This window comes from Rousettus aegyptiacus, unplaced genomic scaffold (assembly GCF_014176215.1).
Source record: "Rousettus aegyptiacus isolate mRouAeg1 unplaced genomic scaffold, mRouAeg1.p scaffold_m13_p_6, whole genome shotgun sequence".
Taxonomy (NCBI): Eukaryota; Metazoa; Chordata; class Mammalia; order Chiroptera; family Pteropodidae; genus Rousettus; species Rousettus aegyptiacus.
In genome coordinates, this window is record NW_023416309.1 from 93,395,788 (window position 1) to 93,419,921 (window position 24,134).

Genomic DNA, 24,134 nt, shown 5'->3' on the forward strand with positions numbered 1-24,134 from the left:
AGTAGAAAGTTCACTGGATAGCAAACAAAAAATCTGGGAAAATCATTTTCCATTAAGTCGTATGGATTTGGATAATGTATTTTCTGTGTCTCAGCTGCTGCAATGTGTTACTTGGTAACAACAAAAAGAATGATGGGGATGGGAAGCTGTTGGAGAGGGTAGGTCACTGAGAGGGTGTGTCAGCTGGCTGACATAAGAGCTGGAGCAGGGAAATGAGAGGCTCCTTGCCCCATCCCCTGTCCATTGAATGAAAGTTCCACCCACCAGTCCCACCCTCAGGTTCATCTCAAGGATGCAGCCTTGAGAGAATAAGGTGTTGAGACCATCTGGAGAGTATACATGACTGAATCCAATTAAACCTTTATTAACATTTTAAGATTCTGGCAGGTAGGTACAGAGATCTACTGGTCTTGTGACACCCCCTTCCCTCCCCGCCCCCTCCGCCAAAGACAAACCTTACATGTAATTCTCTTGCTTATTAAAAGTGCCATCTACCAATTTGGAGTGCGCCTGCCTCTTTCCTAGGTTTCTTCTTGCCCTCTGTGTATAGGGGCAAGTTTGAAAACCAACAAATGTTTAAAAATAAGTAATTAGGAAGGTTTGAGTCGAGTTCTGCCTCTGCCTCTACTTCTGTCTGTATGTGAACTTGGACACATCGTTTAACCTCACCTTGCGCCTCTATCTTCTCACCTGAAAATTAAGAGGGTTAGACTAGATGAGGTCTGAAATTGTATTAACGTGCTCTTGAAATATACTATGAAACATTTACCATGTAATCATGACAAAAATGCAAGAAAGACAAGAAATTGAAGCTAATCAATTTTTTAGCAAATTTACAGAGTGCCTGCTATTTATTCATTGCAAATAAGTCTTCCATTTGTAAGATCTTGAGTTCAGGAGGCTAGATATTTGAGACAGATTAATTTTGATGAAAAGAAGAAAGGTAAAGCACAGGTTTCACTAACTTCCAAACCAAAACCCAAATCTTTAGTATCATTTCCTAATCGTTAATATTAGTATCATTTCCTAGTCATTAATCACCTCCAAATTTAAATAGCAAAGAAGACACAGTGTTTTATAGAAACAAAATGACCACTATCTTCTTTAAAAAAAAATTCACTGTGTTGGTTACAAATTATAATATGGGTGAGAAGAAATCCTGTTTCAAAAATATAATGAGCACTGTTGGAAACTAACCTATTATCAGGTCTGATGTCAAAGACAGTAAGTTACCTGTTCTCCTGGTGATATTTGCTGTTTCACCATCTTCACATCCTATGTCCAGAGAAGTGAACTGCATCCACTCAAATATGCTAACATCTCCTCTTGGTTGGCTCATTTATAGAGAACAAGGTCTCATGCCAATGCCTCAAATAACCCATGTGAACTCACTGTTGAAAAATATAAGGTACATTACTGAATAGTATTGAAAAGTGGCAAGCTTTTTTTTTTTTCCCAATTGCTTCACAAGAAGCTCCATTGCTCTACATTCGGTATTTTGCATGTGACCCAAATGTCTACCTGCTTGTCGTAGGCAGAATAATGCCTGCTCCCTCCTTAGATCCACACTCTAATCTCTAGAAACTGTGACTGTGTCCCTTACATGGCGAAAGGGATTCTGCAGATGCAATTAAATTAAGGATTTGAGATGGGAGATTATCCTGGATTATCCAAGAGGCCCAATGTAATCACAGGGCTCAAATAAGGGAAAAAAGAGAGTTAGGGAGTCAGAGAAGGTGATGATGGAAGCAGAAATTGGAGTAAAGCCATAGCTGCAAGGGAGCCATGAGCAAAGGAATGTGGACAACTTCTCGAAGCTGGAAAGAGCAAGGAACAGATTTTCCTCTCGAGCCTGCAGATAGAATGCAGCCATCCAGACAACGATGATATTGGCCCCATAAAACTCATTTGAGACTTCCAATCTCTAGAGCTGTAAGATGAAATCTTTGTGCTATTTTATTTTAAGCCACTACATAATATAATGTTTCTCACAGCTGCAACGGGAAATGCATACACCGTGTGAGGACCTCAACCTGCCTGCTGAATCCTAGTCCCCTTTTGAGGTTCTCCCTCCTACTAACTCCTGAGGAGTCCCTGCGGGGATGAGGCATCTGTGCGCACAATCCATGTCATCACCATGGTCTTCACCATCACCCACTTCTTTCTTCCATATAGTTCTCTATTCTGCAATAGTCTGCCCTTTGTGTCACACTCTGCAGTTCGAGGTACCACCAAGAGCTTGCTCCTGTTTCTTCTACCATCTCCACATTGGTTTTAGAACTGCTGCAATCCCACTTACCATTGTAGCCCAAGGGTTGGCACAGAAATTTTCCCACAATATGTTACAATGTTTATTAGTAGTCATCTGAAGTGACAGGGGAAAGGAAAAACATTCAGAGATTAACTTTTAACTAGTTACTAGAAATGATTACTCTCGGATAACTGAATCATGTGCCATTCTTATTGGTTTCCCTTGGCATATGTTCCTGCCTTACTATAAGGCTCCTTTCTGCCTAGTTCACAGTCCACATCTTAGTGGTGGATTCCAGCTTTCTTCTTGCCATTAAACATGTGCCTGAGTAGCCTCCTTGGCCACTCATCCAGTGAAAAGGAAGTATTCCTTGCTCAGCTCCACTCTAAGGCTTGTCTTCCAAATCCTCATTTCTGTCCCAAGATCTGCCTCTCTCTAGGACTAACTGGATAATTTCTGTTACCTTCAAGAAAAATCTCCCTACTCAATAATAAGGGATCATATCCTATGTCCCCAACAGAGTAATTACATTACAACATAATAGTCCAATACCTGTAAGACAGATAAAGATACTGATATATTAGAACTACTTTATACAACAGCTTCCAAGTTAAAGAAAGAACAATTGAGAAAGAAAGCAGGTAAAGAACCCAAAGGATTTTAATATTGTTCTCTCCTGGGGAATGCATCTGTAATCCCTTGTTTTCTATGGGACAGCTGGAGTTGGCCCTCACACTTGGCTCAGCCAATATTTTCTGTTATATGTGCAACATACTTGCTCTCAGTTTGTAGTGGACAAATGTAGAGTAGAAAAGAAACAAAAGATGAAGGCCGATATAATAAAGATTCTTTGTAGTTAACACGTGTGCAAGCTCGTTAAAATATAAAAGTGCTAAAATAAATATTTTCTAGCTTCACAGTTTTTTCCCCATTTCTTTTGTTTATTTTGTGGGTTAAAAGATAAGCACTTCAAGGGTAAAGACAGAAGTTTTCTACTTCATGTTTTTACTGAGTTCCTTTCTGGATTAAGACAGAGATTTTCTTAGAAAACAGGTTAAGCCTAGAAATGACTCAAGAAAATATTGTGTTTTTTTTTCTTCTGGAAAAGTCTAACATAGAAACTCCATGTTGAGGAACTATCATGTTCAGTACTGTATTTGAAGAACAGAATTGGCACGTAGCAGGCACTCAGATTCTTTAATTAGAAACCTTTGATTACTCCTAATCCTCAGTGATCTTTTCTTTCTCCCATTTCTACAGTAGTTAAATTCTTAGTCATAAGTTTAAAACATTCTACTGTAGTTAAATTCTAAACTGCATAATCTGCAATTGCATTTCATCCTGCCTTTAATTTACTTCTAGCTGTGTCATGTGTGGACCTAGGCTCTACCTAAGTACAAAATGACCTTCTCAAGAGGATACTTTTCATTTTACAGAGCATAAGGGGAGACGTTGCAGCATGGCCTCTGAGTTTGGAATGCCTGGCTATGACCTCTACACTACTAATTAGTAGCCGTCAGAGCTTGGGCAAACTGCTACTCTGGGCCTCTGTTTTATCATCTGCAAAATATAAATAATAATATTTCTCTCAGATGGATGTTATGATGAGTAAATAATTCATGTCAGGCATTTGGCAATACCTGGCACATAGAAAACAATACATGCATGCAGTTATTGTTACTTAAACAAAAACTATCGTGAGTTGATAGTTTTTATTTTTGCGCTATTTTTAAATTGAAAGTATATGGTGGCAGAGAATGGATTAAATATTTCTGAGAGGGCCGAAGGTGAGTGTACAGGCTGAAAAGGGGGAAAAATAAGTATTATTTTACTGGCATCGGCTGTTAAGGCAAAATGTAGATGCGGATATAGTCTGTAAGCTTTTTGAAAGCAAGGATTATAGATTTTCAATTACAAAACTCCAGCATTTTGTCACAGTGCTTGACACACATAAGGCACGCACTTAATATCTGCATAATTCGTTAATAAATAAATGAGTCGTGGTATAAAAATCCAGGCACCCTGTTTCTGCTTCCAGAGAGCGCTCTCCTGCTGGCTTCAAATCTGGCTCCCAAATGCAGAAGGTAGGTCACTGTCCTTGGTTCCAAACCCTCGCTAGGTTGGAATCTGTTCATCTTTGGCAAACTGCTGTCTTCTCTCCTTTCAGAAAGTCCTCTCTTGAAGCGGACTTTCAAGGCATGGAGACAAACAGCCCCTACACGTTTCCCAAATGGGCTAATTCTCACTATCTCATATTCTTTTAATGTTCTGAGGTCTCAATGTCTTTCCTGCTGAACCTCGAGCTCTCTACATGAGAATCCTGGTCTTTCTACATCTGGGCCTAGATTTCTAATGCGTTGACCACCTGGAATCCTTGGCCATCATCTCAGAAAACAGATCCCTCGGCCACACCTCCTTCTTAAAGAGGAGGCAAGTCTGCCGGCGGTCCTTTTTTCGAATCTCTGGAGGCAGCAGGAACACGCGGCTGTGGCTCCCAAAGCCTGCCCAGCCCGGGAGGCTCCTGCTGTTCGGCTCCACTCCTTCCCACATAGCCCCCCGCCGCCCCCAGCCACTCTGCAAAAGCCCCGCCAGACTCCTGGGCAGTTGGAGGCAGTTCAAGAATCCTGGGAACGCTGCAGTGTAACTCTTTTGGCTCCAACACCACCCTCAGATGCCACACAGCGTGGAGGACTTGCTCAATTGACTGTGCGGAATAACGGCACCTTCTCCTCCCTCTCTACGCGTCTACCTTTTTTTTTTTTTTTTTTTTTTTGCAATTATTAGACCGAGACTCACACTGCAATGGGTTCTAAACATCAAAAATAAAAATGTGCAAAAAAAATCCCCTGCAGGTTACGTGTGTGTTTGCATTTGTTGTGTGTCCATCCGCGCTTGTGCAAAATCTCCAAACGTCACAGTTTGCAATCCGAACAAGCGCGCCGAAGAATCCGAGATCTTCCCAGGGATTCCCTCTTCCTGCCTCCTCTGCTTCAGCACTCCAAGAGGTAGGTCTGGGGCTTTCTCAAACCGCCGCTGCAGCTATAGAAGCGACACGTATCAGCGGCGACTTCCCCTCTTCTTTCGCTCCCAGCCCTCTCCCGAGTCCCGAGCGCAGGGTTTCCTTCCAGTTCCCCTGTTCTACAGTGCAACCGGCTGACCAGGGTAAAGTGCTTCCCTGGCCTCTAGACCAGCGGACCCGCGGGACTCGGCGCTCCAGCCTGGGCGGTGGGTGGTGCTCCCGCCGCCCCCACCTTCCCCTGGGGCCCGAGAAGCCGCGCGCTGGGCGTGTGTGCGCGCGCGCGCGCGGAATTGGTAGGGAAACGTTCTGTAGAAGCAGCCGAGTGTCGCGGGCAGAGAGCATTCTGGAGCTCAGCAAAAGCCTCCAAAGCACTTGAGCTTCCCGAAAGAAAAGAAAAGAAAAGAAAGAAAGAAAAAAACAAAACAAAACAGACTAAAGGAAAGAAAAGAAGGGAAGCCCATTCCTTTAAACCACGGGTTTCCAATAGTCTTGGATCCTCCCGGAGCTGGGCAGAGGCGCAATTGGCCGCGGCCGCCGCTCGCACCGGGAGTTGAACAGACGCTTTTTCCCCCTTTCGGGTGGAGGGAGGTGAGGGACTTGCAGGCAAGAGTTGCACCTGCTCTAGGAACCTGCAGAGAGAACTCTGGGGTAAGTAGTGTTCTGGCATTGGAGCGGAAAGGGGGAGGAGGGTGGAGGAGAGGGACGAGAGGGAGAGGGCAGGGAATGAATTATGCAAAAAAAAAAAAAAAAATCTCCGATATTCCGCAGCAGAGGGAGAGCACAGCTCAACACTCCTAGGATGAGTCCTGCCTGGGGCTCCCGCGCCGAAACGGTTGGCGCGAAGTTCTATTAGAGGAAAAGAGAAACTCCCCAAATCCCCGAGGGTGACAGAGGCAGCCGGGGCGGGGCGGAGTGCGGAGTCGCAGCCGGACTGGGGCCCAGGCGGCTGCCGCGGTGGCCCGAAGCTCCGACGCCCAACGCTCCCGTCCTCCCAATGGCCTCGAGGAGCCTCACCTCCCCACCCCGGCCTTCCGCCCCCGCCTCCGGGAGCTGGCGGCCGAGCTCCCGTGGGGACTACAGCTGCGGCCAGGACACTCACCTGGCCGAGCCTCCCCCCCTCCTCCCGCCCCCACCCGCCCTCCTCCCCTCGGAATCAGGAAGCGTCGGGATCCGTAGGCGAGGAAATAACGACCCCTGCAGTTGCATTGCGGAAAATCGCGGCGGCGGCGGCGGCGGCGGCGGCGCTAGTCGCTGGCGATGGTAGCAAGGGTTCTGGGGAGCCCAGGAAAATAGCAGAGGAACCGAAAGCGCGCGCGCGACGTGGAGAGCCCGCGGCCCCCGACGCGCCCGGGCCCCCGGCTCCCCGCCGTTCGCGCCCGGAGTCCTGAACGCGCCGCCGAGCCCGGCTCGGAGGCGGCGGGCAGCGCGCGGACTTGGGCGCAGGGAGGGTCGGCGGAGGCTCCCGGCGGCCGGCGGTTTCGGGCAATAATCCCTGCCTCTCTTTCTCTGTCTCCCTGTCTGCTGCGTCTGCTCCTCCCCCCGCCCCCCCGGAAGCAGGAGAACGGCCCCGGAGCGGAGCAGCCACCCTCTGACCATGGCTCGGTGAGGGGGGCGGACTTCGAGGGCAACTTGTCGCGGACTGCCTGGGCTCAGCCAGAGAGCTGCCAGCGGCCGGGGGCCCGGACTGCGCCGCGCGGCCCGGCGGGGGTCTATCGTCTATGTCTTCTTGGGGCGCCAGGCGGATCGGGGTCTCGTTTTCGCAGAAAGAGTCCGGCGCTGGTGGCTTCAGGTGGCTGCCGCCGCCGCTGCTAGTGCTGTTTTCGCCGCTCCGGCGAGAAGCAGAGACCGGCGAGCGGGGACACCTCCGGGGCAGCGAGGCATCGGACATGTGTCAGCACATCTGGGGCGCACATCCGTCGAGCCCGAGGGGAGATTTGCCGGAACAATTCAAACTGCGATATTGATCTTGGGGGTGACTGTGCCTGGCCGGCTGTCGGGTGGGAGTGCGAGTGTGCGCTCTCTTGGAAGTGTGTGCTCGTGTGTATGTGTGTGTGCCGTGTCGGGCTCCCCCCTTCCCCCCCTGTTTTCCCGTCGAGTGATGCACTTGGAATGAGAATCAGAGGATGGAAATAGTCTGGGAGGTGCTTTTTCTTCTTCAAGCCAATTTCATCGTCTGCATATCAGGTATGGGACGCGCTGGAGTCACGGGCGGGTTTGTGTTACGTTATAGTGTTTGGAATGTTTGGGGTTTTATTGTGTGTACGACACTCAAGTGGCCTCGCGGGGTGGGAGGGGAGGGGGTTGATAGCAAGAGACCCTTCCAGCTCTGCGGTTTGCTGCCCTCAGAATTAAAAACCTAAGCCCGAGGAAGGGATGGGCGTGTGTGTGTGTGTGTGTGTGTGTGTGTGTGTGTGTGTCGGGGGTAGTATCTGTAGGAAGTCCTGGAGTGTGTAAGGGGTGGGGAATGAGAAGAAAAAAAAAAAAAAGAGGAAGACGGGTGTTGATTTTCTACTGCTTTCTGGCTGAGAACTCTGGCGCCGAAATCTGAGCCTTGGCAAACCCCACCCCCAACCCCTGGCTTTCAAAGTTCCCAAACTCGGTGATTCCTGCTGGCAAAATGGACGCAGAGCTCTGCTCTGTTATCTAGGCACTTTCAAGAGACTGCGGGAGGATGCGGGACTGGAGAGTACCAGCAGGGCCCAGAGGGATATGGAGGTTCTCCATGCCTTCCCCAAACTCATCAGGACTGGTGGTCACGGTCTGAAACATGCTAGGTCACTCCCCTCCACCCCAAATAAAAGCAAAACCCATCTGAAACAACACATCATCATAAATATCATGTTAGATCATATTTTTTCCTAATTCCCAGTGGCAAGGGTGTGCTGGCTCAGGCTCACTGACCTCAGGCTACTTGTGCCAGTCTGTGGTTTTAGCAGCTAATGGGAATTCGATTGAGGTGAATGAGGTAGGACTTGTGCCTGCTTACACCTGTGTGTCTGTGTCTTGGGAGGGATTCTGATTTCCAAGCAGTGTCTTTGTGGATGCAGGGAGTTGGGGGTGTGTAGGGGAACTCTGAGAAAAAGCCCTAGGATCAATAGTATTCCACAGTTCGATTCAGTGCCTCCTCCCATTGACAGTGCCCCTGCACCCCCATTTCCCTTCACCTTTGTCATTTAGATACCCTGGGTAAGGCCCATTTGTAGTGCTCCCCTCTGCCTGCATTCCCTCTGCAGAATTGGGGACTCAGCCAACTTCCCATGAAGTCACCAGAAGAGGAGAGCAGGAGCCTGCCCCCATGAGCAGACACATTTGAGCAGCAGTGGGGTGCAGGGACATTACCTTCATCTTCTTGCAACCTAGCCAGTCCCCACTCTCTAAGCTAGACCTGGTTCTGGATATTGAAAACCCTTGTCTGCCCAGTTCCAAATACCACTATTTGATTTCAATGTTCTCATAAGGCAGGAATAGAAAATCTTTGGTTCAAAATCATTCTGTTTGGGGCTTGGCCACCCTCCTAAGAAAATTGCCTCTGTAATACCTTAGAGATATGTTATGCACCTGGCAGATAATAAAAAGTGCCCTAAAATCCCCTGGTGGGATCTCTTACTCTATCCTATATCTGAAGGAAAAATTCCCAAGTGACTTATAAAGGTTTATATCAGACATATGTCCAGGAATGGACTGGGTGGCATCTTACAAGGCCACATTTTATATCTTTCTCTTTTCTGCATGTCCATTTCAAACTCTCTCTTGTTCCATAATATTTCACTAGTTATAAAGCAGCTGTTCCTTATCTCCCTCCAGCATCATAAATAATTTTCAGATGAGAAAAACCATCTGAATTCTTTTAAGATTTACAAAGGGTTACCGTAATTGAGGCTCTCGATCCCCCCTTCCCCCAACATCCTCTATTTCCAGCCCCTACCCTGCATTTGGTCAGTCACCACAGGGGACCCAGCTAAGAACGGGTCTGTTTTTAGTCTCCAAAAGAGGCATTAGTGGTTTACCTGTCACAGCTATACTTGGTTTGGTGTATCAGCAACTAAATTATATAAATAGAAGCATTAGAGGGGCTTATTTCCAACCCAGGAGGGGTGCTATGGAGTACGTGGCCTTTCGCATGTATTTACTAAATAATCATCATTGCTATGTAATGAGAGGATAAACGTGTTAGTGAAATTGCTAGCTATTAGCTGAACACAGACAACTGGGTTAGCGTTCCAAATGCCTAGTTAGGATCTGCATTAATTTGCACTTTATGAAGACATTTAGGCGGAGATGCACCATTATGTACTTTAAATTTATACATCCATTAACTTAACTTTAAAAGGCCATTCTTTCTTCAGGGCCAAGCTGACCTCGGCCCTCCATAAGCAGAGCTACTCATTCAGTGATGTCTATGTATGCCACAATTCTGATTAGTAATATAATTATGACTCACAGTTTGGGAAACTTCCCCACCTCCCCAATCTGGCAGCCTTAAGAGGTACAGGAATGCAGTGCACTAAGATAGAATTATTGTGTTTCAAGGAGAGTTTAGTAGGTCTTTCATTTCTGTTTCCATGATTTGCAGTTTTAATTTACCCATGACTGAGCTTTACTAAAAGGAACATAACCTCTGATCATAGAACCAACTCAATCTTAAATTTAAAAAGAAATTAAACACAAACACCTCTCTACCATCTTTGGATAAATTGCCCCACCCAGGAAATGGGTACTAACTCCTACTGAGTTACCAGGCATCAATGTTTGATGCATTGGTAGGGTTCGTTTCATTACTGAGGAATATCAAAGTAGAAAAGACCAGCAAAAGTCTGCAGTGTAAATATTTTGCAGAATGAAAATTTTGGTAGTAGATCTGGCCTGGAGAAGGTATTTTGCCTAAATTTCAGTTCGTCACATTTGCTTTCAGGAATACTCTGATGCTTTGTAGCTTAGTGTTTTGCCCACCCTCACCCCAGCCCATCCCCCAAATTAAAAATATATGCAAGGAGTTTTCTCCCTGGGCCTGTGTAGGTGTATTCCTTAAAATACAGAGACCTGGACTTGGTATGTTTGATGGCTCTGCACTAATCATTTGGTTATGATGAAGCTGTGATACACCCCAAGGTTGTTGATCCTGCAGGGTAATTGTAAGGAACAAAATACTCTTTGTAAAATGCCTAGTGTAGTGTGTAGAATGAAGTAATCACTTGCCACAAATGGGATTGGGGATCTGCTTGGCCAGGTTTAGCTAGCTGCTGGGGAAGTAGTATGTATGCCTTTTATTTGAGAGATCATATCAATTTTAGCTACTTAAGGACAACACAGCTAGGCTGAAGAGGGAATGCCATGATCTGGGAGTTCGTGGGGCTCGACGGTAGATGCAGATCTCATTTCACTGAAAATATAAGGCAGCCAAGATCTGTGAAGAGATGAGAGAGAAAAACCAGGATGCTATTTCCCTGTGCTAGCAAGAACACCATTGCATTTTTACAAAGCAGCTCAGATCAGTGAGAGTGAATGCCCAGCAGCACCACGAGAGAATTTCCTGGTCCAAAACCAGCTGTCTGGTCTAATTTACACAATGCATCCTACTTGCCTATATGTAACTTCACTTCTTTGCCAGTTTATTCATAATAGTAACAGCAATAACAATTAAAATTATGTGGTGCTTTCACATATATTACATAACATTGCACATATTTTAACACATCAATTCTTAGAATTTGTAGGTTAATTTTATATATAAGGCAGCCAGAGCCCACAGAAGTTCAGCCTGGAGGATTCATAGCAAAGTCCAAGTCAAAACTGAGTGTATCATTTATCTTTTGCTTCAAGATTTCTCTTAAATATTTTTATTCAGTATTTTTTATTTTGATGTTCCAGTTGAAAGAATAAATTGTGTTAAATGGGTGTAAATCTTAGAGAGTTTGGAAGTGGAGATTTAGTGTGATTGTGGTCTAGGGCTAGAAATAAGTTGGTATTTGAGTTGTACATGACTCTGTCAATCAATCAGATGAGACTATTACCCAAGTTTGTCCCCAACATCTTATGATAAGCAGTCCCTACAAGCGGGGAATATTTCATACATTATTTTCCTTATCTGAAAAATAAAACAGTTTAACTTCAGCTTCTTTAAAGGTAAAAAGGGAATAATAAGTACATACCCCACGCATTTGTTATATGGATTAAATGAGATAATATATTCAGTGATTTTCTCTTAGCACAGTTTTGAAACATAGTGAGCTTGCAGTAATGTAATTCTTTCTGATGAATCTGTCATTGCACGAGTTTATGGGGCCATGATGAATAGAGCCTTTACCTTCCTTCCCTTGTTTAAAAGCAAAAACAAAATTCGCAAGAACATTTCACGGCATTGAGCGTGAATCCTACTTTCAAGGAGACCTTGGTGTAACAACTTTGAAATGTCTCTTAATTTTGTTTTTCATATAAACGAGACTGGCAGGCAGCATTAAGCATTGGTGCATAGTCATGAGTGTCACCCACTTTATTCCTGTGAGCCCACTATTGAGGTGAGGCTTGGAAGGTTTAATGAATCACCTGGGAACAATGTAGTACTTATGACCCAGGAGAGCAACAGAAGTTCCTCTGTAAATTAGGACTTGGTATAGAACCTAACTTTAAAGTGCTTTCCCAATGGCAAACTACTGATGCTATCAATATGGTTTGAAATAGAACATTTCATTATATAAATAACAGCCACACCCAAACAAAGGACACTTATCTTATGATCTTATTAGCAATATGGTTTCTCGAAATCCAGTTTCCTTATACGATGTCATATAGCCCAGTCACTGACAGATGCCATCATCATATATGAGACTCTCCGGGCAGTGAGATAAGAGTTTTCCTGAGTAATAGAAAATCCCTGGGGAGACAGGGATGGATTGCTATCTTAGGCAGTCTAAAATCTCAACTTTTCACCTCAAATAAGCATTACATATTTGGGCCTAGAGTTTAGGTCAACGAGAGATTCAGGCGCCATTAAAAGTGTATGATAGCAAGCCATTGTGGAAACAGTATGGATGTTAGAAGACCCAACCTGCCATCTAACTCTTCCTTAATTACCTGGATAACTTTGGGCAATTCTCTTAGCCTCACAGTCTCTCAGTTTCCTCATCTGTAATATGAAAATTAAATCGTCTTTGCCTATTTCAAGGAACTGTTTATCATATTATGGAGTGATCCATGCTTAAGATATAGTTATAAAATCAAAGTTGGGATACATACACAATGTAGAGTAACATAAAATAATATGAGTAATGCTTAATTGTTAAGATGCAGTTATAAAAGTAAAGTTGTGATGCATAAACTATTGTGAGATAAAACAATAAGAATAATACCTAATTATTTAATAAAGGACACAAATGCTATAGAAGAGAGAAGTCTAGATATGAGGGAAAAGGACAATATTTGATAAGTATTGGAGGTTGGGGTAGAAGAGATGGAGGGGACCACATCAACAAAAGGAGAGGACTGAGTGAGGACTGTCTCAGATGGAATAAAAGGTTCACTTTAGGAGATACTGGAAAGTTGGGATGGGCCCACTTAGGGGATCATGGAATTGAGAGAATATGGAGTGTCCTAATATATTTAATTTTTTGGTGATTTTTATTTTTTCTTATTAGGTATCTTTGCATTGATTCAATGGACTGAACTTGGTTAAAATGTGTTTGAGATTCTAACATCTCTGGATTTTAAATTTGTGTGGCACGTCTCTAACTACTGTACTTTGCATGGTTTGTAGCCTATTTGGGTTATAGACAGTTGAGTTTTCAGGTGACTTCAGCTTTCTTTTCTATAGAGTAGAGATGCTATTCCCAAAGTTGTTGATCCTACAGGGTAATTGTAAGGAACAAAACACTGTTTGTAAAATGCCTAGCATGGTGTCTGGGGTATAGTAACCCCCATCCAAATTGCACATATTATATGAGAGTTATCATGGGCTTTGGAACCAAGATAGGCCTACATGTGCATCTTAACCTTCCAGATTCACTCTCTGTGTGGTCTTGGAGAAGTTCCTTAAGTTCTCTGAGGCTCTGTAAGGTTTGAAAAAATGAAGATTGGAGAGAATGTACATGAGATCCTGCCAGAGTGCCTGGCACATGGCAGTCACTCAGTGAATTGGGGCTGCTCCCATAAAATTATCATCACCAACATTATCAATAACGATGCTGTTATTGACACTTTGCAACTGTTCCTGTAAATTCCGTTTAATTATTCAGTCATTTCTTATTTGTTCAACAAAATAGTGTTATCAGCTAACTATGTGCCAGAGATAAGAATCATAAAAATGAACACCTGGTTCTTGGTATTTGTAAGATGGTACATGTTGTGAGTTGAGGTGTGTATAAGATACTATGGGAGTATAAGAGGGGAGCAGTTAACTCTGTCATTGGTGAATGCAAGTGGGAAATGGGAAAGGCTTAGAGAGGAAGAAAAGCTTTCAAATAGACCTGGAAAGATATAAGAGATTTCATGAGAACAGAAGAAGAAAAAAAGGACATACCATGAGGCAAGAATAGTATGTTCACAGCCAAGAAGTGAAAAAATACATGAAGTAGATGGGTTGAGTTAAGTGACTGTATATAGGGCTAGAAAATAACTGGGGCTGATATGAACAAACTTGCAAGCTAAGTTCAGACCATTACTTTTAGTTATGAGGAGCTAATGTAGAGACGAGGAAACTAACATAATCATGTTCGTGTGCAATTTAATAAGATAATTCTGTGCTTTGATTGCAATAAGCAATAATTTAGAAACCCAACTTCTTGTGTTCTTGCTCACAAAATCCATTTTTTAAAAAAAGACTGGCCTAATAGATTAAGTAGGCCATTAGTGGACATTCTGAGTAAAAGACTTAAAAAAAAAAAAAAAAAAGACTATTATCCTACCTCTTAAGGACCTGATTTACCCCAGTCTTTGAGATTTGGTATTTTCATGTTAAACAAATACAAATGTCTCCAATTTTGTACTTGGGTAATAATAATAATAATAATAACAACAACAACAACAACAATAATAATAATTTAATAATAATATCATCTTTGGCATTCAGTGAAACCTAAGAGAAATGAATCATCCATGCATTCATTTGTGTTGTGAAGATTATATGCCACGCAGTAGATGCACTATGTGACGTGAAACAGACACTCGAAACACTGAAAAGCATTTTATAGCAGTTTTACCTCATATTCTATACAACTCTTATTTCCAATAGGCTGCATGTTCATTCACATGGGAGCGCATTCTCATGGTCCCTTAAATTATGTATCTGTTTTACCTCTCAATGGTCTAGTTATTAGAGAGTGAGTGTTGAGACCTAAAATGATATGGCTTCCTTTTCCCACTTAACCATTCAATATTTATGGATGATACCCTATACAGGAGGCCCTGGAGATCCAATAGGAATGAGTAAGATACTGACCTTAACCTCCAGGAATTCATAATCTACTAAGAGACTGATTTAGAAAATCTTAGTAGTTACAGCAGAATGTGATTAGTATTATAATGAAAAGAGATATAGACAGTGTTTGAGTAGAACAGAAGAAGGAAGTCTGATTCCTTCTGGAGGTGGGAGGAGTAGAAGAAGGAGAGTAAATAGTGTTAGAAGGATTTGGGATGAGTCTCGAAGGATGCTAAAGATTTGGCTTGGAAGATTTTGGCCAACCGACCAGGAGGAGTGTGATCAGGGAAGGATGATCATAGGAAACAGCATTTGCAAAGACAGGGAGATCAGATAGGAAATGATGAATTCAGGGAACTGTCAAGAGGTCACTATGGCAACAACTAGAGGGGACTGTGATGGATGAGGGGACTGTGATGGATGCTCTGAGATAGAAGAGCATTTAGAAGATGTGATTCCAATAACAGTAACACATATATAATATATAATACCTATATAATAGTAAAAACCACCCTGTGCCTCTCTGTGCAGGGAAGCCATCCTTTTAAGACCCATGAGGGTACATTTAATTTATACCTTTCTCTTCATTAGGAACAGAATAGTCAGGGTCAAAGCTCTGGCCCAGCTGTGCTCCATTTGGCCCAGATCACTAGTTATTTTCCAGTATCATTTCTAGTTCCAGGTGGCTTCCCAGAAGCTTTTGAGATAACCCAGATAGAGATTACAGAATTTATCTTCTTACTTGGTTTGTCTCTATGTATTTATGCCCTAGGAAAAAGAGCCAGGACTCTATTGTTGACCCTGGATATTGCAGTGTGACAATTATCATCTTGTTCTCTTTCATATAACTTCTTGCTGTTTTCATTTCATGTAACCTTAAACGAAATTTTGAAGGATTCCCAGCATGCAGGTGTTGGGGTGGGAAACTGTAGATGGTAAGAAATGATCTGGGATTGCCTTTCTAATAAACCCATAATTGCTCCTTATTAGCAAGATTGGACTGGTAATGGAGTAGCCAGTGTTTGGGTTTGATTGTGTTTGCATTAAACTGCTATCAGGATGGAGGTGGAGAGATTATCAGTGGTTGTGAAGGAGACAGCCTGAAAATGCCATTCCTTCCTGATCTGGGTGAGGTGGGACCTTTGTCACAGTGAATACAGAATTAATCTTTAACTTCATCCAATACTTCATGCCCAATGGCTGAGGGAGCCGGAGTAGGAAACAAATTTTGTGACTTTCAGGTGAGTTTTTCCAGAGCCAAGTCCTGCTGGCTTCACAACACATTTGGCAGCAACACTAGAGTTGGAGTAAACTCATTACCGAAGGATATGAGTCAACGTATTTCCCTTTTGCTGCCCCCTCTTCTGCCACACACACAGTTACCTTTCACTCTCAAGGAAAACAATTGTGATGGCAGCACATACTGAATGAGCATAGACCATTCCTTCTTTGTGAGGTTAGAGACAAATAAATACCTCATAGGATTCTTGAAATGAACTGATAAAGACATATAGCTACGAAAGGGTCTTTTCCCACTCCCAAGGGGTTTAATGTGTTGGCTCATTAATCCCGCACATGCTAATGCATGCCTCCTATGAGCTAGGCCCTGAGCCAGGCAGAAAGTAAAATGTGATGAGCAAAACAACAATGATCTTTGCCCTCATAGAATATGCATTTAATGATACGCAGATATTGCTTTCTTTTGCCATCGCCAACACAGTACCTGGCATTTAGTAGATGCTCAATAATGAATAATCGAGTTATATGTAAATGAATAACAAAGCGTGATTTAGAATGCCTTTCCTTCCTCAGCAGGAGACTGGGAGATAAGGTTTGGGGCTAGGAGGGAGGAGAAGTGAAGAAGACATCTCTGTTAGATGCCTCTTGCTTCTACTGCATGGGTGTCTTTGAGTATGCAGAGTCAGAGAGAACTGGACCCTTCCCCAGGAGCAACATATTTGATAGTTTTCTACTTCCTTCTCACACTCAACTCATATCTGCATTTGACAAACCAGTATTATTTGGGGGCACTTACATTTGTTTTAAAATGTATTTCAGCTCCTTTGTGTTCTATGATACCGTAATAAAAGACTTTAACTACGATGATTAAAGATCAGTGACATTGTTGTTCCTTTCTCTCTGCTGTCATCTCTGTTCCTGTAATAGGGGATGGCTTAGGACGAGGTGTTTTCTAATTAGGTTCCAGCTTGGGAAAAACCAGCACAAGAGAAAGCTCACAGCCCCTTAGTTAAGTATAGAACTAGACCAGAGGGCTAGAGGGGAAAGCCTACCTCTTTAATCGTGGTGCAGAGCAATGCAGGAAACGGTCCCTAAGGTGTTTCAGTCTTGTGTCTGAATACAGCTTCCCCCTCTAGCCCTTTTGTAACAGAGCTGTGGCGCATCTTACCAGTTCTTACCAGGGAGGAGAGTCAGGCACCTAGAAATTGAAAGAATATAGTGAGTTTGCAGTTCTTGGCTGTGCATTCTGCCTGTAATATCCTAGTTGATCTTAACAGCTGTGAGGAAACGGTCAGTTGGATGCTTTGTTGTTTGCTTATTAATTTAATTACAGAAAAAAAAAAACGAGAGGAGGTTATAGAACAAAGGCCCCTATTATTAACCTCTTACTAGATTCATGGAGATTACACTGATGGCTAGAAAATGAGGCATCTATGAGTAATAAATTTCTGTTGTATGGCCTATGTATAAATAGAACTATGTCACTGTCTTTAAGTCCTATAATACACCATAATGATATCAGCTCTAAAGTCCCAGTGGCTCAAATCCCTGTAGATGAAATATAAAGTAGTGAAGTCATTATTTTTTTTTATGTCTGTGACAGGTTCTATCATGTCTTTTTTTTCACTGCGGTGAAGTTCTTTGTGGCCTTTTAGTTTGGGTCTTTGAAGTGTTGTGTTGTAGTGGCCAAATGAGAGAGCCCTCTGCAGTTTTAGGTGCATGAATTGTTACAGCCCTTTTCTCCCCGCTCCTGCTTTTGGAACTGCTGCTATTAGAGGTTGGCTGAGCCAAGTAAAGGCTTGTAATGTGCCTTACATCTGAAGGTAAGGTGCATCGAACAAATTGATGAATGAGAGTTTTGTTTATGCATTTGCTGTTTAGACTAATCTTGTCTTCAAGTGAAATGCTCTTCCTTGATCAGAGCTTCTTGCAGACCAGAGACTAGATATGCAAATGTTTTAGTGTCATGAGCATGAGTGAGGATGGAAGTCCTTGAGTTAATTTTAATAGCAAAAATGCTACAACAGTATCAAAGGAAATTGAGGAAAACCGATTCCTCATAGACTAAATTTTATTTACCGAAATTTTCAATCGTAACTTTGTCAACCTTAAATTTTTGCCCTTAAAAAAAAAGCATTATATCGTATCTTAAGAATTCCTGCCTATTCCTTCCTACTTATGTTCGTTCAAGAAATCCTGAATTCTGCAACAGATAAATCCCACTATCTCAGTGATACAATACAATAGAAGCTTACTTTCTGCTCATATTAATTGTCCAGTGTGTGTGTGTGTGTGTGTGCGCGTGCGTGCACGTGCACGTGTTTAGAGGCTTGGTTAGGGGGAAGGAATAAAAGGGAAGGAATCCTGTTTTTGTAGTGACGTTGGCTTTTTCAAGGCTGATGGAGGCTCTACTTGTCTTAAGATATGGCTTTCAGTGTTATCCTGAGCACCTGCATCAACAAATAAATTAAAAAAAAAAAAGAAAGAATGTGGGGAGGGATCATGGGAGAGATTTTCATCTGTACATCATTTCTGGTCAGTCATATGGCCACATCTCATTGCAAAAGAACTTGGGAATTGTAGGCTAGCCTTATGCCCAGAAGCAGAGGGAAAACGATTTGGTGAATAATTAGTATCTGCCATTTTAATAATATTCATGATTTTCTTTGTAATAGTTCCACATAGTTTATTCACCTAAAATGGCATGATTCATATTTATCTTTTTTCCTATTTTTGAGCATCTGTATTTCAAATTTTTACAATTTGGGGCATGTGTTTTTATGACTATAGGTATTTATTTTTATTGAATTACTGTTTTTGAAAATAATCCCAGTATTGTGATTACTGGTAAAATGGTATGAAGTTCTTTACAGTTTTACCATATTATATTCTGAAGTAATGTATAACCTCCAGAAATAAACCCGAATCCTTTGAGGAAGTAAACGAGTACATAGAATAATGATTAAAATTTCAAAGACCTTTCAACAGTGGTCCACCTCAGAAACTATTAACAAAAACCAAATTGGTATTTAAGATGTGATTTTGCTTGTAAAGAAGTCAGATCAGAGACAGAAAACCATGGCCAAGAGCAAGCGAATTACCTGTCCTAAGTCCAGAATTTTGAGACTTTTTAAGTATTGTTCCTAGCGCGTATTTCTACAAATTATAAGGAAGAGCAAATAAGGTGGACGGCAGAAATGATCATTGGGATAGAAGTTAGAACATACTGAAGTTAGTGTAGGCTTTGCCACTACTAGCTCTGTGATGTGGGCGGGAAGCCATTTGACTGATCTGGGCCCCAGTTTCCTCTTTTTAAACAGAGATATTGGACTAGGTAATTTCTAGGTCTCTTTTCAACTTGGAAATTTTATGATGTTAAGAGACTTTTATAGAAAATTATCCAAGTTTGCTCTTGACGGTAAAGTTCTCCAGTTTTTGAAATGTTGAGACAGCACGATTAGGTCATAGGAAGAACTTGTAAGACTGTGAGTGAGCAGGAAAGTGGCAAACGGCTTTTGAAATCGGCAAGTGTACAACAAGGCATGATGAGAGAGTAACTCAAACTCTTTGTGGCACGATAACCTCATGGCTCTCTAGTAAGACTCTGGGAAAGAGTCTAGGGCTCACCATGGACTGCTCCATAAAGCATTTACTGAAAATCCTGGAGCCTGCGTATTGGCGTCTTAGAATTCAATCTCAACTCTGCTGTTACTTGTGTAACCTTGGGAAGTTATTTAAAATTTCTAATCCTTAGTGCTCTCTCTATACTAAGGTAAAAACATCTATCTTTGGAGTTAAGGGAGACAGATTTAAAAATGCAGCAAAGTGCTTGGCATACAGAATGTACTTGATAAATGGTGGGTTTTGTATCGTTATGACTGATGCTAAAAGAACAAAAGACACGTTGGGCAAAATTAAGAAGGAATGTGGCAATATCTTGTAAAACATGGGGCTTAAATGAGCCAATTCATGTGAAAGTGTTTAGCACAATGCCTGCACATAACACGTAATCAGTTGAGGTTGGTTGAATCTGATTCACCAGGGGACGATAAGATGTCTGGGGAATATTTTAAAGGTAATAAGAAAGAAGAAAATCATTTCTTTTTCATAAAGTGATCTTCAGAGGCAATTTACTGACCCCGGCCTACATTTTTATTTAATAATTAAAAAATTTTATGCCATATATTTTCATTTTACAGCTAGGATTTGGACTTATCAAGGCCTCTGATGTAGGCATATGACCTCATGTAACTCAGTAAATGCCTGGTCTTGACAATGATGGCAAACAAAATGCTGATTCATTGTTTTTCCTGCTTGATATGTTAGTAAATGTTGGCTTATTGGCCAGAGAATAAAGAATGAGGATTATGATTCAATGAATTTATCATAAAAGATATAATATTTACATGTTTTAGAACTGTCACTTACTCATTTTTACTGGAATTTGGTTACTCTGTGTTCACTACTCTGTCTTGCCAGCTTCCCCACATGATTTACCCACATGATAACCTTAACCATGTTTTTTCAACAAATTTACAACATGAAATGATAGTTTTGATTCATGTTTCATATTCACTTGAGAGAATAATTTTTTAAATGATAATTAAATAGTAGGCTATTCCTGGGATTGCTACATGGTTCCTTTTCAAATATATCTGATCTGAGAATTTCAGCAAAAGGCATAAAAGGAAAACCAACAAGAAATAGGACAGATGACAAATGCTGTACTGATGTTAAGTAAAGACAAGAAAACTGTGACCTACGTGTGTTGGTCTCTAGGGAGCCAGCTTTGGAGCTTTTCTGATCGTTTGGGTTTTTGTGGAATCCCCCGCCACTCCTCCCCACCCCCCAGTCACGCTGGTGGAGGCTGGATTACAACTGAGAATGCAGCGATTAATGGCCTGTTGTGACTAAGCCACTAAACCCCTACTCCTATTACTCTTAAATTGATTGAATTTAGAGAAGCCGAAGATAGACCCACACCAGCTAGCCTGATATTAGATCCCAGTGAATTAATGAGACCTAATAGCTCTAAGTACATGTAACCAGGAATCACAGAACCGTCATGCAACATAGTCACTTTTTACATTAAGGAATTCTTTTATTAGTTGCTTATTAAATTAGATCCCAATGTGTTGTTTCGTCATTTTTTTTAAGAAAACATTTTTACATGATTACATTTAAAAACTATAACATGAATATAACCTTACTTTAAGTTAGAGATAAAAGGAAACAGATCACCTGTAATTGCATAATCTGAATGCAAGTGTTGTTAACAATTTGTTTCCCTCTAGATTTTTATATATAAACATTTTGTTTATTTGAAATTGAATTCTAGTACCCTGTTTGAGTTGAAAGTCATGTGAGATAAATAGATGGTTTGTGTGCATTCAAGAAAGACCCACCTAAAATGTAGACAAAAACAATGTGAAAATAATTATATATGTAGATGGATAGATATGGCATTGATGAAAATCATAACCTTATGCTAATTTAGTGAGTTCAAATTAGATAAAATTTGAACAGAATTGAAATTTCTAAATCTTTAATTATGAATCTGTTGCTCTTGAAAAAAAAATAATTAGAAAGATAAAAGATGAGAAATATAATTATACTATTGGGGGTTTTTGAATAGGAAAAACATTGGAAGAGACAATTTAGAAGTGAGGTTTTTAAAAAATGATTCATTTAACTATTAAAACACAGAAATAATATTTAAATGTACTGAGAAGCCATTTAGGAGAGTGATTAAAAGCTGAAACAGACAGATCTAGGTTTGAACTCACACTCTGCCTCTTCCAAGCTGGATGGCTTTGGGTAAGTTAACTTTTGAATCTCAGTTTTCTAACCTGTAAAATGAGGATAAAAATAACCACCTTAGATTTTTTTTATGTGTTAAATGACATATGAAAGTAAAGCACTCAGTGTGTTATTATCAGGCAGATAATAACGCCTTAATAAATGCGACCCGTTAGTAACATCATATTCATAACATGTAGGATGCAGCCAGCCACATCACATTGCCTTTGTAAGGGAAGAGGATTCTTTGAGTTGCCTGCTTTGTAGAGAGCACGGTACTAGAAGTTCAGAAACTTTCAAAACCTCTAACTACGAAAAGAGTTCACACCTTCAAAACTGATGTTTAAAAGTCTATGATACTCCATAAACACCTTTGCAGCTTTGCTCCAATTTACCTGCTCACTATTCTGTGAGCACACCCCGCACATACTTACCTGTGTCTTTCTTTGCGTTGTGTCTCTCCATCTGGTTTACACATACCTGAATCATACCCATCTCCCAAGTTCAGCCAGGAGGCTCCTTCTCTGCGAATGCTGTTGACATCAGTCCAGTGAGCAGGGGTCTCTTGGTTCCCTACACGCACTTGTCTCTCACTGTCCCCAGTGCTGCTCATCATCCATCTTTCTGCCTCCATCAGATGGAAAACTCACTGCGTGCAGATTCATCTGGTCTCTCCTGTTCCCACTCCTAGCACAATGTGATGATCAATTGGGTTTTACTCCCTAATCTGTAATGACAATTTTAAGAAGCATTTGTTAATTTAAGTTATTGCCTCTTTCTCAATCCACCTAGTCCCTCTTAAAGATACTACAGCTCAAGATGGCTCCACAATTAACAGCCTGAGGGCCAATTTTGGCTTGCTGAAAATTTTCTCGGAACACAGCCCTGCTCATTCATTTATGTCTATGGCTGCTTTTCCACCACAGAGTTGAATAGTTGTAGCAGCAACTATATGGCCTGAAATGCTAAAGTATTTACTCTCTGGCTCTTTATAGAAAAATTTTGCAACCTCTAATGCAAACGATTGATTCAGATGCTTCCAACAAGGAGAATAATAAACTAGGTGCCTGGATAATCCATTTTCTTCAGTGAAAGATTGGTTAAATGTTAGATGAAATATTTTTTTTAAAAAAAAATATTGAGGCTCTAGGAACACCAGAATTATCTTGACTTTTGTGGCTCTCTTGGTAGTTTTTACCATCCCAAGGGGGTTCCTTAAGCACCTACCACAGTCAGAAACCATAAAGGAAATCTCAGCCTGTGCTGATTTGGATTTATAAAGTTCCCTTTGCTGTCAGAGGAGCTTGGCATAGCTCTGGCCTTGCCCAGGCAACATTTTTTTGGGGGGGTGGGGAGGGGAGACACTCTCCCCTAAGGGATAGTGTGTGCTGGGGATGGCAGCTTGGCAGAGAAGGAGCAAGCTTTCTGAGAGTACTGCTGCCAGCTCTTTGAAAAAATAACTTCCTCTTTTGGGAATATGAAGGTCAGGCTACATTCAGAAATAAGAACGTCACCTGAAAAGACAAGCAATTTTAGGAATGACAGCGTGAAAAATCAAACTTTTCCCCCGATGATTGAGACAGGCCAGATACATAACCCAAGCCATGATCAGTTTCTGCACTGGGATGGAGCATTTCCTCCCAAGTAACAAGCTGCAAGAGCTTTACAGAGCTCTGGGAGATGGTCGCTGTCCTCTCTGGACAGATGGGGAAATTGCAGTCAAGAGACAGTGGCTTAGCCTAGCCACAGAGGGTGTGGGTTCTGGCAAGGACCGCATGAGACAAACAGGAGCTGAATTCCCAGCCTTCTTAGACACAGCATTTGCTCTGAGAAGCCCTGAAAGCAGATTTCACAATGCTGCTCTACCGAGTCCCTTCTGAACTCTAGAGCAGGCCTTGGCAAACAGTAGCCCACCAACCAAATCCTGCCTGCTGCCTATTTTTATAAGATGGGGAGCTAAGAATTATTTTTACATTTTTAAATATTTGGGGAAAAATCAAAAGAAGAAGACTGTTTCATGACACATGAAAATTATATGGAACCAAATTTTGGTCCATCAGCGAAATGTTTTGGAAAACAGCCACACCCATTCATTTGTGTCCCGTCTGTTGTCTGTAGCTGCTTCACATTACAAGAGCGGTGTTGAGTCGTCTTATGGCTGGCCCTTCACAGAATAAACGTTGCCAACCCCTGCTCGAGAGTACATGAAATATAATAATTAAAATCAACTTTATTGAAGTATATAGAAAATGTACTCATTTAAAATCTACTGTTTGATGGGTTTGGAAAAAGGACACAGCCACGTAGCCACCTCTATAGTCACAGTATAGACCAGTTCCATCATCCCCACAATCCCCCTGTGCCCCTTCACAGTCATTTGCTCTCTGTTCTTTGAAATCAGGCAACCAGGAGTCTAA

General features: G+C 41.9%; 1 protein-coding gene across 4 annotated transcripts in view; it reads left to right on the forward strand.

Moving 5' to 3' along the window:
• The first annotated feature begins 5,159 nt into the window (after positions 1-5,159).
• The window catches only part of CA10 (carbonic anhydrase 10), a 431,002-nt gene continuing 412,027 nt past the window's right edge, over positions 5,160-24,134 (forward strand). The window contains exons 1-2 of one of the 4 annotated variants that reach the window (XM_036222010.1): positions 5,160-5,256; positions 6,825-7,454. In XM_036222010.1, coding sequence (XP_036077903.1) covers positions 7,394-7,454 — 61 coding nt within the window. In that variant the 5' untranslated portion in view covers positions 5,160-5,256; positions 6,825-7,393. Of the gene's footprint in view, positions 5,257-5,567; positions 5,919-6,462; positions 7,455-24,134 lie in introns of those variants that run through there. The other 3 variants (XM_036222009.1, XM_036222011.1, XM_036222008.1) reach the window with 3 other exon arrangements.